General features: G+C 40.6%; 1 protein-coding gene across 1 annotated transcript in view; it reads right to left on the bottom strand.

Moving 5' to 3' along the window:
- Positions 1-14,216, bottom strand: part of PLD1 (phospholipase D1) — a 201,959-nt gene that overhangs the window by 55,441 nt on the left and 132,302 nt on the right. Inside the window, exons 16-18 of the mRNA XM_082839881.1 lie at positions 10,025-10,153; positions 9,183-9,301; positions 7,562-7,675 (exon numbers count right to left, since the gene is read on the bottom strand). Of these exons, the coding sequence (XP_082696007.1) occupies positions 7,562-7,675; positions 9,183-9,301; positions 10,025-10,153 (362 nt within the window). The remainder of the gene's footprint in view (positions 1-7,561; positions 7,676-9,182; positions 9,302-10,024; positions 10,154-14,216) is intronic.

Here is a 14,216-nt window from a genome sequence, read left to right as displayed (position 1 = left end):
AAAATCTGTTTATCACCACAAGATAAATTGAAAATATGAATTTCTCTTTTACCCCTGAACCAGGGACCAACTCCACTTTAAATGCTTGATGTTCTAGGAAATTTGTAAACTAATCTACTAAGTCAAAGACATTTTGATTGACTTACTTTTGTTTCAAATTTAAGATTTACTCACTTCTTTTTCTTAACTGACCTAACTTGTCTTGCATTTCTGTTTCAATCCAATGTAACTGAGACAAGCCTCAAACTCCTCCTTACACACACAGAAATGTGGCTTATCTTACTGCCCCAAGTAGATTGAGAATCAAATCTAACCCACGCTTTTCAAACTTCAAGTTTGAATACACAATTTTAAAGTATATTTATGCCCTTTATAAAGGGCATATTTCTGATTTTATGTTTTCGCCTCAAGATTGTAACTAAAACCAGTCATTTTCCTTTGTACTGTGTCCTATTTTTTGACTTCTTAAAAGATAACCTTCTCTTTATCTACAAGCTCTAATCCCCTTACATACAGTGGGCCCAAGTTGAATATGTGGCTTAAAATACAGAAATCTCTTCTTGAAGGAAAACTTTCAAAACTTTCTTAGTATTTGTCCCAAGTTCCTGTTCTCTTACTGCAATGCTTTTATTCCCTATAAATTCAGTACATATCTTAATTCTTTTTTGTTTCTCTGAGCTCCCAAGTCAATCATGGAACAAAAGCACTATTTTTTTTTTTTGTCTCTCATGTAGAAGTTGGCCTCCATGTTGCAGCTCACAAGTGGCATGGGTTGGGGAGAGAAAAGAAGTGCTCAAATTATCGGGCCTCATTCTTCCAGTCTGTATTGAGAAGCACTGCAGGCAAGGAGCAGCAGAAATGGACTTTGTTCAAGAATCTGCCTCATGACATTTTTTTTCTTAAATTCCATATATATGTGTTAGCATACGGTATTTGTCTTTTTCTTTCTGACTTACTTCACTCTGTATGACAGACTCTAGGTCTATCCACCTCATTACAAATCGCTCAATTTCGTTTCTTTTTATGGCTGAGTAATATTCCATTGTATATATGTGCCACATCTTCTTTATCCATTCATCCGATGACGGGCACTTAGGTTGTTTCCATCTCCGGGCTATTGTAAATAGAACCTAGGGGTAAAGCAGGAATAAAGACGCAGACCTCCTAGAGAACGGACTTGAGGTTATGGGGAGGGGGAAGGGTGAGCTGTGACAGGGCGAGAGAGAGTCATGGGCATATACACACTAACAAACGTAGTAAGGTAGATAGCTAGTGGGAAGCAGCCGCATGGCACAGGGATATTGGCTCGGTGCTTTGTGACAGCCTGGAGGGGTGGGATAGGGAGGGTGGGAGGGAGGGAGACGCAAGAGGGAAGACATATGGGAACATATGTTTATGTATAACTGATTCACTTTGTTATAAAGCAGAAACTAACACACCATTGTAAAGCAATTATACCCCAATAAAGATGTTAAAAAAAAAAAAAAAAAAGAATCTGCCTCAGATTACCAAGCTCTTCCTTCCATATTTTTCTTTTTTTGGCTGTGCCACGTGGCTTGTCGGATCTTAGTTCCCCTGACCAGGGATGGAACACAGGCTCCCTGCTGTGGAAGCGCAGACTCTTAACCGCTGGACCACCAGGGAATTCCAAGCTCTTCCTTCTAAGAACCATTTTTCTACAGCTGAGCGTCATCCATTCACATCACAGTGTGTCATTATTCGAATAGGATGTTCCTTTGGCCTGAGCAATAGTGAAAAGTTAAACTTGAGGCTGAAGGAAAGGAAGAGAATATGCTTTTTGAAGAATAAGACTTAAGGGGAGAGAAGTCCTAGGAAAAAATGCAGACTTGAGGGCTCTTTGGAGCCAGAAAACAAAAGCAGAGTTGGGGCTGGATTGGGCTGGATTTGGGTCTGCGGCAACAGAGGATAGTATCAAAAGGCAAGCATGACATGCAGCTTTGCCTTGCTGGGGCCCTTGGTGGTTACGACCATCCTGGGACTCACTGGAAACAGTCTCTCTGCTGAGCAGTTATGACCTCAGCCTCTGGAAGCAGGCTGCTTAGAATCCAGTCTCATCCCGTCCAACACTCACTGTGTAATAACCTCTCAAAGTCTTAGTTTCCTCATCTGTAAAATATGGGGTCAAAGAGGACCATAATTTAGAGACTGGTGAATATTAAATGAGATACTCCATAAAAAACTTAGTGCAATGCTGGGCACTGAGTGAACACTCCCTGTTCACGTGGCTTCAGCCAGTCAAGACCCACAGCACAGAAGCCTTACTGGACGAAGACCTGGTCCGTAAACAGAAAGCAGCTTCTATGTTAAGGAACTTCCTTAGAAATAAATCAAGCGGCTTTCTTTCACCCTTCCCTACCTACTTTGTTCTATCACTATACAAAACGCTTTGCTGTCCTTTGAAATCCACATTGATTCCTACATTGACATCCTTTGGAGTGTCTTTTGGACATTTTCCCCAAGTGTAGGAACAAATTTTTCCAATAGTATAATCTGAATGTCATTTACATTTGCCTTTATATATTTTTCTTTTCTTTTAATAGACAAAGAGATTGAAGACATGACTCCACTGGAATTACTTCCTTCAGTTCGGTAGAACTTCTTGGCAATGACTGTCTAAGAAATGACTTTTCTGCTATAAGCTGCCCAATTTAATAAAAAGGATTGTTCCACGTATCGATTCCGTGTTAACGCTCATTTGGCATGAAGAACTTTCTTTTACCTTAATAGAAATGTCAGATGTCCTCTGTCTTGGGCATTTATCGTAAGTGGCAATGAAAGCATTCAGGAACATAGTTTGTTCTTTTTAGGGAGAAAACAAGTTCTTTTATAAACTCTGTGCCTAAGCAGTTTCAGAATCATCCTTCTTCCAACCCCCTCCCCACGCCTGTCTCCTGCTATGCCTTCTCTGCGTGTTCTTGCCAGGCTTCTGAGAATACCCAGCACTGAGGGGAAACACCCAAGATTATTTTAAAGTGTCAGTGGAAGTTGCTGAAGTCAGCTCTCAGGTCTGGATGACATTTTTAGAAGCGGAAATTCATGTTGGTGAGGGCAGGTCTCCATTCTGGCTGCTGTAGCTCTAGTCTCCTTGGCCGGCCCTGTCGGCCATAGCTTCTGTGACAGCTATGCACGTAGCTGGTGTGGAATCACCAGTAGTACATGCCTAAGGGTGATCAGGCCCAGGGCTTTTGTATTAAAAAATTAAATAACTGGGTTTCCTTCTTCAGATGAAAGAACAACATGAATTTTCTTTCTTTAAATCTTTTTTTTTTTTTGGCTGCATTGGGTCTTCGTTGCTGCGTGCGGACTTTCTCTAGTTGCAGCGAGCAGGGGCTACTCTTTGCTGCGGTGCGCAGGTTTCTCATTGCGGTGGCTTCTCTTGTCGTGGAGCACGGGCTCTAGGCGCACGGGTTTCAGTAGTTGTGGCTCACAGGCTCAGTAGTTGTGGCTTGCGGGCTCTAGAGCACAGGCTCAGTAGTTGTGGCGCACAGGCTTAGTTGCTCCACGGCATGTGGGATGTTCCCAGATCAGGGCTCGAACCTGTGTCCCCTGCATTGGCAGGCAGATTCTTAACCACTGCGCCACCAGGGACGCCCAAGAACAACATGAATTTTATCTATTATTTACTTTACTGTGTCCAATGCTCTTTCTCTCTCCATTCAATATATATGGTATAAATAGTACAAAGATTTTTGTATCCAGAACTAGCCTGTGACCCATCCAGAGAAATGTCAGCTTCTTTGTTGCAAACTTTTGAAAACACTAGGGAATGCCTGAAGGTTGTAGCTAATATTGATAGAATTCAAACTAGTATACTCTTCTAGGTGATTTGCATGGATTAATTTATTTAACTATCACCACAACCCTATGAGACAGGTACTATTGTGTTTCCTGTTTTAAAGATGAAGGAAACACATTCAGAGAGGTGAAATAATTTTCCCAAGGTTATACAGCTCGTATGTAGTGAGACAGGAATTTTTTTTTTTTTGTGCTATGCGGGCCTCTCACTGTTGTGGCCTCTCCCGTTGTGGAGCACAGGCTCCGGACGCGCAGGCTCAGCGGCCATGGCTCATGGGCCCAGCCACTCCGCGGCATGTGGGATCTTCCCGGACCGGGGCACGAACCCGTGTCACCTGCATCGGCAGGCGGACTCTCAACCACTGCGCCACCAGGGAAGCCCGGAGACAGGAATTTGAATACAGTCTGTCCCTTCCCCTGGCTACATTACATCGCTCCTTTCCAGTTAATTAAGCCTGTGGTCTCTAAGTTACGTTATGAACAATAAACTATGTTAAAAACTATGTTAAAATCAATGTTAAAAAGAATAAGAAGACTTTTATTACGTTTTATTAAATTTCTCAACCAAGAGTATTTAACAGTCATTTGGCTATTGCCACACTGTAACAGAGAGAGTGAAAGACTTGAAAATACGACTATAAACTTTTTAAAACTTAAGTAGCCTCCTGCACAGCCAGATCCCTATCTCCCTGATGTCTTCTGGATTCTCTGGAAAACCAGGTATTGGACTAGATTATTGCTTTTACCCGCTAAGCACTATACATTCATAACTTGACAACAACAATGCCTAGAACAAGGTGAATAATGTTTAGAGCCAGTAAGTAATGTGAAGTGAAACAATACTGTGGTCAGAATTTTACAGAAAAGGAGAAATGGAGCAGAGTAATTTCTTTACTTTTCTTCAGTGTCTGGTCATCTCAGATTTTCCTGTCTTCAAAAAGATGCACTGCCTGGTGGTGCCCACTGTTTTCACAACTGGAGTTATTTTGGCAGTTCTGCAAAACATCTACTGGCAACTAGTAGATGTTTTGTGAGGTCTAAAACTTTTTAAACTGTGGGGGAGTCTTCTTTAAGAAAAAGAATACTAATTTATAAACACAAAATTAGTGTATTCTAGAATTACTATAGCAGTCTCTTCAGTTGTCTCCTGTGTTCATTCTCCTTCTAGTCTTATAAGTTTTGCACATGTACAAACTTTAGGTCCCAAAGTGTGTTTGTTTGGAAAAACGGAAATAGGTGACAAATTGAGAGATCCTACATCAATTAAGCTTGGGACACGCTCATAGAATATTCAGTCTTAGTAATTTCATTATGCACATCGACATAACGAAGGCACTAAGAAGTCCTATATTTTAAAAATCTGCAAAAACTTATCTGTCCATGGAAACCTTTTTTTGTGGAATAGCTGTTAGCATTTCACAGACAAAACCCAATTAGGGAAACTCTCATCTAGATTAATCTTCATAAAACATTCATGTATCATGCTTCCTCTCAGATGACAAAAAAAACATTCCAAAGTTCACTAATGCCTCCAGGATCAGGTCAAAATGAACCAGGCCAGCACTTCAGGGCAACCCCAATCTGGCCTTATGCTGTCTGAACCTCATCTACTACCTCTTCAAGAGCAAATGGCTTGCTGCAGTGGGTTCTACCATCTTCTGAGCAGCAGACTTATTCCTTAAAGGGGGTACCCAGTTCTGTCCCTCTCATTTGCCAACCTCTCATGGCATGCTGGTCCATACTCTCAAGACTGGCATTTGGTCCTAGACCACACCTTGCGTTGTTAACTGAATTCTTTAACATCACAGCTTCCTCTCCCCCATCTAACTCCTTTTCCAGAGGCAGAGAACTCCTTTTGTCTGTCTCCTCAGTATCCAGGTGTGCACTGATGATCTGACTGTGCAAACAGATGGCACTTAGTAGACATAAACTGACTGAATAAATGAATTAATGAGTCTTGGTAAACTTCCTTTCAAATCAATTGGCTTCGTAAAGTGCAGGCAGCCTGGGCATGTCAGGGATGAACATGTGAGCATGTTGAGAAGTCACTGATCTAGCACCATTTCTACCACAACATCCACTAATAGGGAGAAGGTGAACCAAGGGAGGCGTTTTGTAGGGCGGATATGCAGAGCATCTATCTGCCTCATCAGGGTGGCAGGAAGAGATTACATAAACCAGGGCTTTACCAAAAAACATTAGAAGATGTCTGTATATGCAACACTGGGATAAACCATCTTTGCTAATCATAAAAATACACAATTCTCAGAAATAACTTTTCAACAGATGCTTAATTAGCATCGGCTAACTTGGATAAGTTGATCACTGAGTCAATTTTAATGCCATCTCAAATATTAAATTAAATTCTCTTATTTTCTTAATATCAAGGCTCCTATTTTATCTTACAGCACAGGTTATTTTTCCCTCTAAGTAGAATAAAGTTAAACAGGTTCATAAAATATTCATTAACTTACATATGAATGCATATCTATCTGTGCCTCTAAGTTTAGATTAGTTATCTCCTTTAGCCTGGGATGACGAAGTATTTGCCGTAGGTAATTCTCTTAAGTGATTTATCTTTTTGATTGTTCTATTATTTGATCTACGGTCTGAAATGTCTTTTTATTTCTTAGATACACACACCTCTCCTTGCACGTAGTACAAAGTAACTGATTTAGGCGTTTCATTTATATAATCATATTCACCAGAATCCATATCCAAATTAAATAAATCCATAATAGTGATGTCAGCAGCAGACTACTGGATCTTCACTTAAGAAATACTTTTAGCACAATAAGTTTAGTTAACATCCATCCCTTCACATACTTACACATTTTTTTTCTTGTGATGAGAACTTTTAAGATCTACTCCCTTAGCAACATTCAAATATACAACACAGTACTGTTAACCACAGTCACCATGCTCTACGTTACATCCCAGGACTTATTAAGAGTAAAATGGGAAGCTGTACCTTTTGACCCCTGTCACCCATTTCTGCACCCCTTCCATCCCACCCTTTGCCTTTGGCAAACACCAATCTGTTCTGTACTTAAACAATACATTTGACGCCGATAGTGATGACTTTGAACAAAAGGCAATGCAATCCTGGTTCTGTCCCTGCATGATCTCAAGACACTTGAGCTGGAGTTGGTACAGGGAGCAGATTGGGTAACTGTGGACTAGACTAGGATTTCAAGCTCCACCTCTGTTGATAACCAGCTCGATGACCCTGGGCAAGTCTCCAAGTTTCACTCGGTCTTAATTTTCTTATTTGTAATTTGAGAATGTTGTACTGGATGTGGTCAAATTTTGTTACTTTAATAAGCAAATTTCTCATTCTTTTACAAGTGTCTCTAAAAGGCATTTGGTTAATTAGGAACTAAAATTAGATTGAACTATAACTAGCTTCCTAGATGCTAAGTTTCAGCCGTATTCCTGGTGCTTCCCTGGTATCAGCTCCAGCTTTACTGGGTATCATGTTGCTAGAGTCACTTCAGAAGGAATTACAGGACAAGCCTCTCCTTGAGTGGCCTTTTCTAAAGATATGCATTTATTATATCTATACGAGAGTTTTAACAAGAGGATAAATTGAGTACATTTAAAATAGAAAATACAATACTAAGTTTTAAAAGGTCTATTTAGATTTGCTTTGGAGTTGTCCTTATTGTTGAAGCCAATAGGCATTTAGTCCCATAAGAGTGATTGTACCCAGTAGTACTTCACAAAAAAGAAAAGCCAGACTTACCTGTACATTAGCATGGACAGACCCAGGCACTTGGTGTTTCAACTCATGGGCTGTTGTTTGAGATTTTGGAAGCAGAAAAGGATAAGAAAGGGACCGATATTTTGGTTTCATAATCTAAAATAAAGAAAAATCAGGTAAAAAAGATTCAAATGAAAAAACAGTTCCAGTGTTCCTTACTTTGTGATTATAAAAAAACATTCAGGTAAAAAAAGAAAAAAAAAACATTCAGGTTCATTTGAAAAAGAAAAAGGGAAAGAAATATTAACAATGGGTGTTTCTAGGTGAAGAGGCAATAGATTATTTATTTTTGTTTTCTGTCTATTTCCCAGGGACAGAAAACTCCCTTCTTCCTTCTTTTACCTTTTCGAGTGAGCATTATTGCTTTGTATTTTTAAAGAAAACTTAAATACAACCTGGGGTTATAGAAGTACACAATTGCAAAAATGGGATTATTTTATAAACTGATTTTTTTACTACATTGTAGATATCTTGCAACAGCAGTAAAGCACTATATATCATTTAAAAATAATTTCATAGTAAAATGGCATGGAACAATCATAATTTGTTTAACGATTTCTATCAATGAGGATGTCAGCTGTTTCTCATTTTATATGAATTATTAGATGCAATGTCAAGATAAATGACTTATTGAGTAATTTCTTTAGCTTAAATACCTGAAATAGATTTTGAGTCAAAGGTTACATACCTTTAAAAAGTTTTCTGCAGTTGTACCAATTTATCCTCCCAGGAGCAAGGTATAAGACCATCATAGATCCCAAACCCAACTGTAGGTAACTGCAGCGTTTTTATCTTTGTCAGTCCAATAAGTTAAAAATATTATCCTTTTATTTATTCATTCATTTGCCTCTAAATTCTTGTTAAAAATATTTCTACTATTTCTAAGAGCTCCCACTAACTGTTTATAATGTTATTTAAATGAAAATAAGGGGACACTTTAAGTTGTTAATAAAACTAAATCTTTTTCCAAATTGTAGGGACAAAATGCCTATAAAACCATTTTATTTATTTTATTAAGATTCTATAAATAAAATGGAATCTTAATAACACCTAGACGATAGGTACTTAACTTAGGAATGTTAGGTCAAATTCTTACAAGTAATGAAGACATCATACTAAGGAAGGCACAGACTGGAGAAAAGAAAACTGTCTCCATTTTCTCATACTACTCACTTTGCTCAGAACCGCCACTCAGAAGCCTGTACCAATATGGGCTCAGGGCAGTGCCAGGATTGGAAGGCCTTGCAAGCTCCAGCTCTCTTACCTGAACGAGGTTCCCATCCCCCTACAGTAGCCCGACAGCCCTCCACGTGACTATCAGCCCCGGCCAGATGCTTAAACGACACTGAGTGTCCCAAGTGTTCAAAGGGTTAAACCACAGGCTGTGATAGTAGCATCATCCCTCTACCCTCTGAATTGTCTGTGGTGTGAAAGTTCAGGAACATTTTCTTTTTCTTTTGCTCAGAGACCCAGGCACTCTGACAACCGGGCACCCAAGAGTGGATGGGTAGCACAGCTGCGGCTACCACAGCCCCTTCTCGCCTCCTTTTCCTGGCCTGTTTCTCTTCATGTGGACTGAATCATGATAAGACCACCTATGTACCTTCGTGAAGTTCCAGCGCTGGATGAAGTGACGGGCCACGTCGCGAGCAGCCTTCCCGTGGACTACAGAGGCGATGTCATGCCATGGCATCCGGGGGGTGGAGTGCCTGTCAATGAAATCTGCCCAGACGCACCAGGCAAGGTCCTCGCTAACTTATGTGCCCAGAGGCATACAAGCCATCTGACCCCAGCTCTGACCCTGACTACGATACATACAAGAAAATGTGGTAATGCCCACCGTGTGTATATTACTTGGCTGGATAGAACAATACCTTTACAGCCAAGAGAAACATAGATCTCACAGTGAGGAACCCAGTCTCCCACGCACCTCTCCCAAATATGTTTCCACTTCACTTATTAGAGAATCACTAGGCAAGGCAGATGTGAGTTGGTACAAATTATTTAAAGCTGTGTACTTGACATTACATTTTTCTTTTTTATCCTGTTGAAATAATGTTAAGCTACGTTCCTATTTCCTGTTAGATATACAAGCACAGTGATAATCTGAAATGTGTTTGTTTTAATGCTGGAAGATGAAGATGATACGCAGAAAAAAGGAGATGATCAAAGGAAGGGAACCATCTCCTGGAGAATTACAGACTATTACCCCCCTAAAATATGCATATATGGAAGCTGGAGATTTCCAACAAGTAAGCTCTATTTCATTTTCTTTTCTTACTCTAAGGAAAAGCCCTTAAGTGCATGACTGAATCACAGCTTCCAGTGTTTTACCAAATATTCAAAACAAAACAAAAGATATTAGATCATGCACATGCATACTTGTTGAGATGCTGACAAGGAAAAGACAAAATATAAGCAGCCACCCACTACCCTGGTACTTACCTGCAAAAGGTTTATCAAGTTGAACCCAATCTTTGAAGACAAAATTGCAGTAGTCCTTTCCATGCCAGAATCTGGTTTCCCCGTGTAGCTCTCCCACACCCGTCTGCAAACTTTGGATGGAGCCCGTGTCTGTAAATGCAGCAAGACTCACTCAGAGACTGGTTCAGGCGGACCCCAGAGAGGGAGGCTCATCTCTTATTTATTAAACACCTAAAGACTTCTTAACTTTTCTTCTTAAGCCTCATAACTAGGACGGCATGTGTTCATGAGGCTGTGGACTGACAAGGTTTTAAAACCCTCATGAATTTACTATTAGTGGGTAGTTGGGGCTATAATCAGGTTCATCATTTGGCAGTGAAATTTAATATTTTATTCTCACCATCTACCAGATCACTGGAGGAATGGATCACAGGGTTAACTGTGAATAAAGAACTTGCTAGGAGAGCCTATGAGAGAGCAGTAAAGTCAGGTCAGGTGGAGGAACATGAGATGCAGAGGCCATAAAGAAGTCATGTCCTTCTTTTTCCTCAACCAATATGGTGCACATCTAATGTATAATTCTTGTCTTTTGCATCTCAAAATGCAAGAACCTCAAATTTGCAGACAGCCTGTGTTCCAGCCCTGGAACTGACTAGCTAAGTGACACTGAGCTTCATCTTTTTGGGTCAGAAATCCTTTATGTGTGAAAGGAAACATTTGGCCCAGATGACATCTAAGATCTTTTGGGCTTTAACATTCTATTTTTCTAAAATTATAAATGACATCCATAAGAAGTGTAACAATAGACAGAAGCTCATAACCACACAGGCGCAAAAGCGGCAATCCACTGCAGTATTTCACAAAGAACTTTGTCGGGAACATTTTACTTAAGGGTAAATATGTTGACTTAAATAGTTTGTATGTTTATGGAATATGCTGATCACAAAGACAACTAAGCAGGAAAACTAGCAGAACTACAAATCACAAAATGCAGCGCTTGGCACAAAAGAGACACTTAACAGATAGACATTGGATGCAAAAATGCTTGTTGAATGAATAAATGGTACTGCGTGCAGGAGCCACTGAGAGTACCGGACTGGTCTCCCTACCAACACACTGCCCCAGAGCTGTCCTTCTAAAAATGCAGACTCCTTGCTTAAAAGCCTTCTAGGATGACCTACTGCCTAGAGGGGGTCAAATCCTAAGGGTTTAGTATGCACAGAGACCTCTTCTCAAACTGCTGACAATCTCTCTTTCTGGTCCTTGTTTTCCTCACACAGCCCAGACCCCAGGCACACCATACTTCTCACTGCTTTTGACAGGCCTGGTTCATCATGCAGCTGGCACATTATTCCTTCTATGCCTAGAAGGTTCTTCCCTCCCTCTTGGTCTGAACTCCTCATCCTCCTTCAAGAGCCACATAAGCTGTCATCTGTCCTAGAGACACCTCCCAGATCCCAGCAGGGAGAGGCAGTCCCTAGCACTGCTGTAGAACCATTAACAGTTGCACACCTCGGGGCCTCTGACTCTGTGACCCAATTGTGCAAGGATGCTCCTCCCTGCTCCCCACTCACTCATCTATAAACTTTGGGGTGGGGAGTATGTCACCTCAGTGCCTGGTATAGCGACTGGCAGTCAGTAGGTAATCAATAAGTATTTGCAGAGCAAAAGTTTTTAAACAATCACCACACATACTGCTAGTATTCTATCTCAGACTGAATAATTAACCTCCAAAGGGTATTGGAATTTTCTGTAAAAGGAAAATGTCTTAAAATGCTAACAATGAACAAAACTCAATAATGTTAAAAATAGAATTCTGTTGATTTCTCCCAGTGATTTATTTTCCTGCTCTCTAAGACGGAAAGGCCAAAGTACTGGTAGGTCTATGTGCTCGCCTGTAGGCTCTTTATAGTAAGCATGGCACTTTGTTTATTAAAAAACAGGAAAAGAAAAAAAGGGGACAAAGAACGAGATAAACAGTGGGTCAATTCTGAAATATATATATATATATAAAATTTGTTTTCATCAATTGAGAAACCCCAGGCTAAATCTTTATATGTATACACATATACTTGTTTAGAATCTCACCTAATAATCAGTTTTGGTAAGAAAAACAAAGCAAATTCTTAGTCTCAGATAATGATCTTGGTGCTAATTGAATTCAACCTGCTCACAGTTCAAATTTGGTTTTGGTTTTAGTCATGGCCACAACTAGTCCAAATAAATCAGGGTCCTCCTCAGAACAAATGAAATATTAAGGCTAAACAGAACAAAACACTCCTACTTACTGCGATTACTGCTCAGAATTGCATGAACACGTACGAGCAGGAAGGGAGGACTTTTTACATCAGCAATGCCGACCTGAGGTGGTTCTTATTAGTCTACATCTGGCTCCCAGTTGATTTCATAATTGCATCTGCCTTGTCTTTTGGCACCGGTTTTTCACGCCAGTTTACTGCAAGCCTCATCCATCGGTGGCCCAGACTCTGGCTGCTGAAGTTCATGAAGAACTTTTTTTTTTTTTTTTTTTTTTTTTTGCGGTACGCGGGCCTCTCACTGTTGTGGCCTCTCCCGTTGCGGAGCACAGGCTCCGGACGCGCAGCCTCAGCGGCCATGGCTCACGGGCCCAGCCGCTCTGCGGCACGTGGGATCGTCCCAGACCAGGGCACGAACCCGTGTCCCCTGCATCGGCAGGCGGACTCTCAACCACTGCGCCACCAGGGAAGAGGGTATCTTCCTGCCCCTCACCCGGTGTCTTCTGACTTTGCCACATCCTCCTGTTTTTTCTCTCGTCTCTTGGCTTCCAAGGCTGCACTCCTCTACCATTACTCCAACTCACCCTTCTTGATCTTCTTTCCTAGCTCCTCCCTCACAAGGTTTTCCCCAGCTTTCCCCTAAACGTACCCCTGTAGCCCTGGCTTCTCACTGGGGCTCTAGATCTACAGCCACGTCCAATGCCTCACTTGACCTCATCTACCTAGTTGTCCCACCAAACTATAAACTCATGCGTAACACTAGAATCACCATCATTCCCACAAAATCAAGTCTTCCCTTGAGATTTCTGCTTTCTGTTCATGGTTTCTCAAGCAAAACCTCAGAATCACCTCTGGCTCCCCTCTCTTCTTCACTGTCTTCTTCACCCACCTCCCCATCACCACTTCTCAAATCCTACTGAAATTTGCGGATTCTTTCTTCTGAAAAAAGATTCTCTTATTCACTTCATTCTTGGGCCCACTGGAACAAGCTAGTCAGACTCCCCATGTCTCTAGTATGACCTTCGTAAAATACCACACTTATTCCCCTACCCTTCCCCTCCACCCCCACCCCCTCCAAATTCCACCTCCCCAGGGATTCTCCAGCATTTAAGGAATGAGGGTCAATGACCCAGCCTGACTTTCAAGACTCTCCAGATATTGGTACAATTATATCCCACCAGCCCAATCCATACAAATTAACTACCTATCAACAGCAATTCCAAAACCCAAAAGCTCTGAAAATCCAAATGTTTCTTCACAGCTCATTTGTTAGCAAAACCTGACGTGAACTTGAGGTTATTATATTTATTTATCCCACTTGATGTTGCACGAATATAAATGATTTGCTTATAGGGTATTTCCTGGACTTTGCCAGGAGTGTAACATAATATAGAGTATAGGTATTGTATTACCTTTCTAAAATCCAGAATCTTCTAATTTCTTTTTTTTAATTGAGGTAACATTGGTTTATAACATTATGTAAGTTTCATGTGTATGACATTATATTTCTATTCTATATACACTACAGCATGCTCCCCACCAAAAATTTATTCTCCATCCATCACCATACAGTTGATCCCCTTTACCCATTTCACCCTCCCTCAATCCCTTCCCTTTTGGTAACCACTACTCTGTTCTCTGTATCTACATAATTATTTCTGTTTAGTTTGCTTGTTTATTTTGTTTCTGTGTTTATTTCCTTGTCTTTTACATTCCACATATCAGTGAAATCACACAGTATTTGTCTTTCTCCGTCGGACTTATTTCACTTAGCATAATACTCTCAAGGTCCATTTATGTTGTTGAAAATGGCAAGATTTCATCTTGTTTTACGGCTAAGCAGTATTCTATTGTATATATTCACCACATCTTTACCTATTCATTCACTGATGGGCACTTAGGTTGTTTCCATATCTTGGCTATTGTAAATAATGCTGCAATGAACATAAAGGTGTATA

The sequence above is a fragment of the Leucopleurus acutus genome, assembly GCF_964270905.1.
Source record: "Leucopleurus acutus genome assembly, chromosome: 5".
Lineage (NCBI taxonomy): Eukaryota > Metazoa > Chordata > Mammalia > Artiodactyla > Delphinidae > Leucopleurus > Leucopleurus acutus.
Note: the sequence above shows the minus strand (reverse complement) of the source record. Positions and strands in the feature narration are given on the sequence as shown.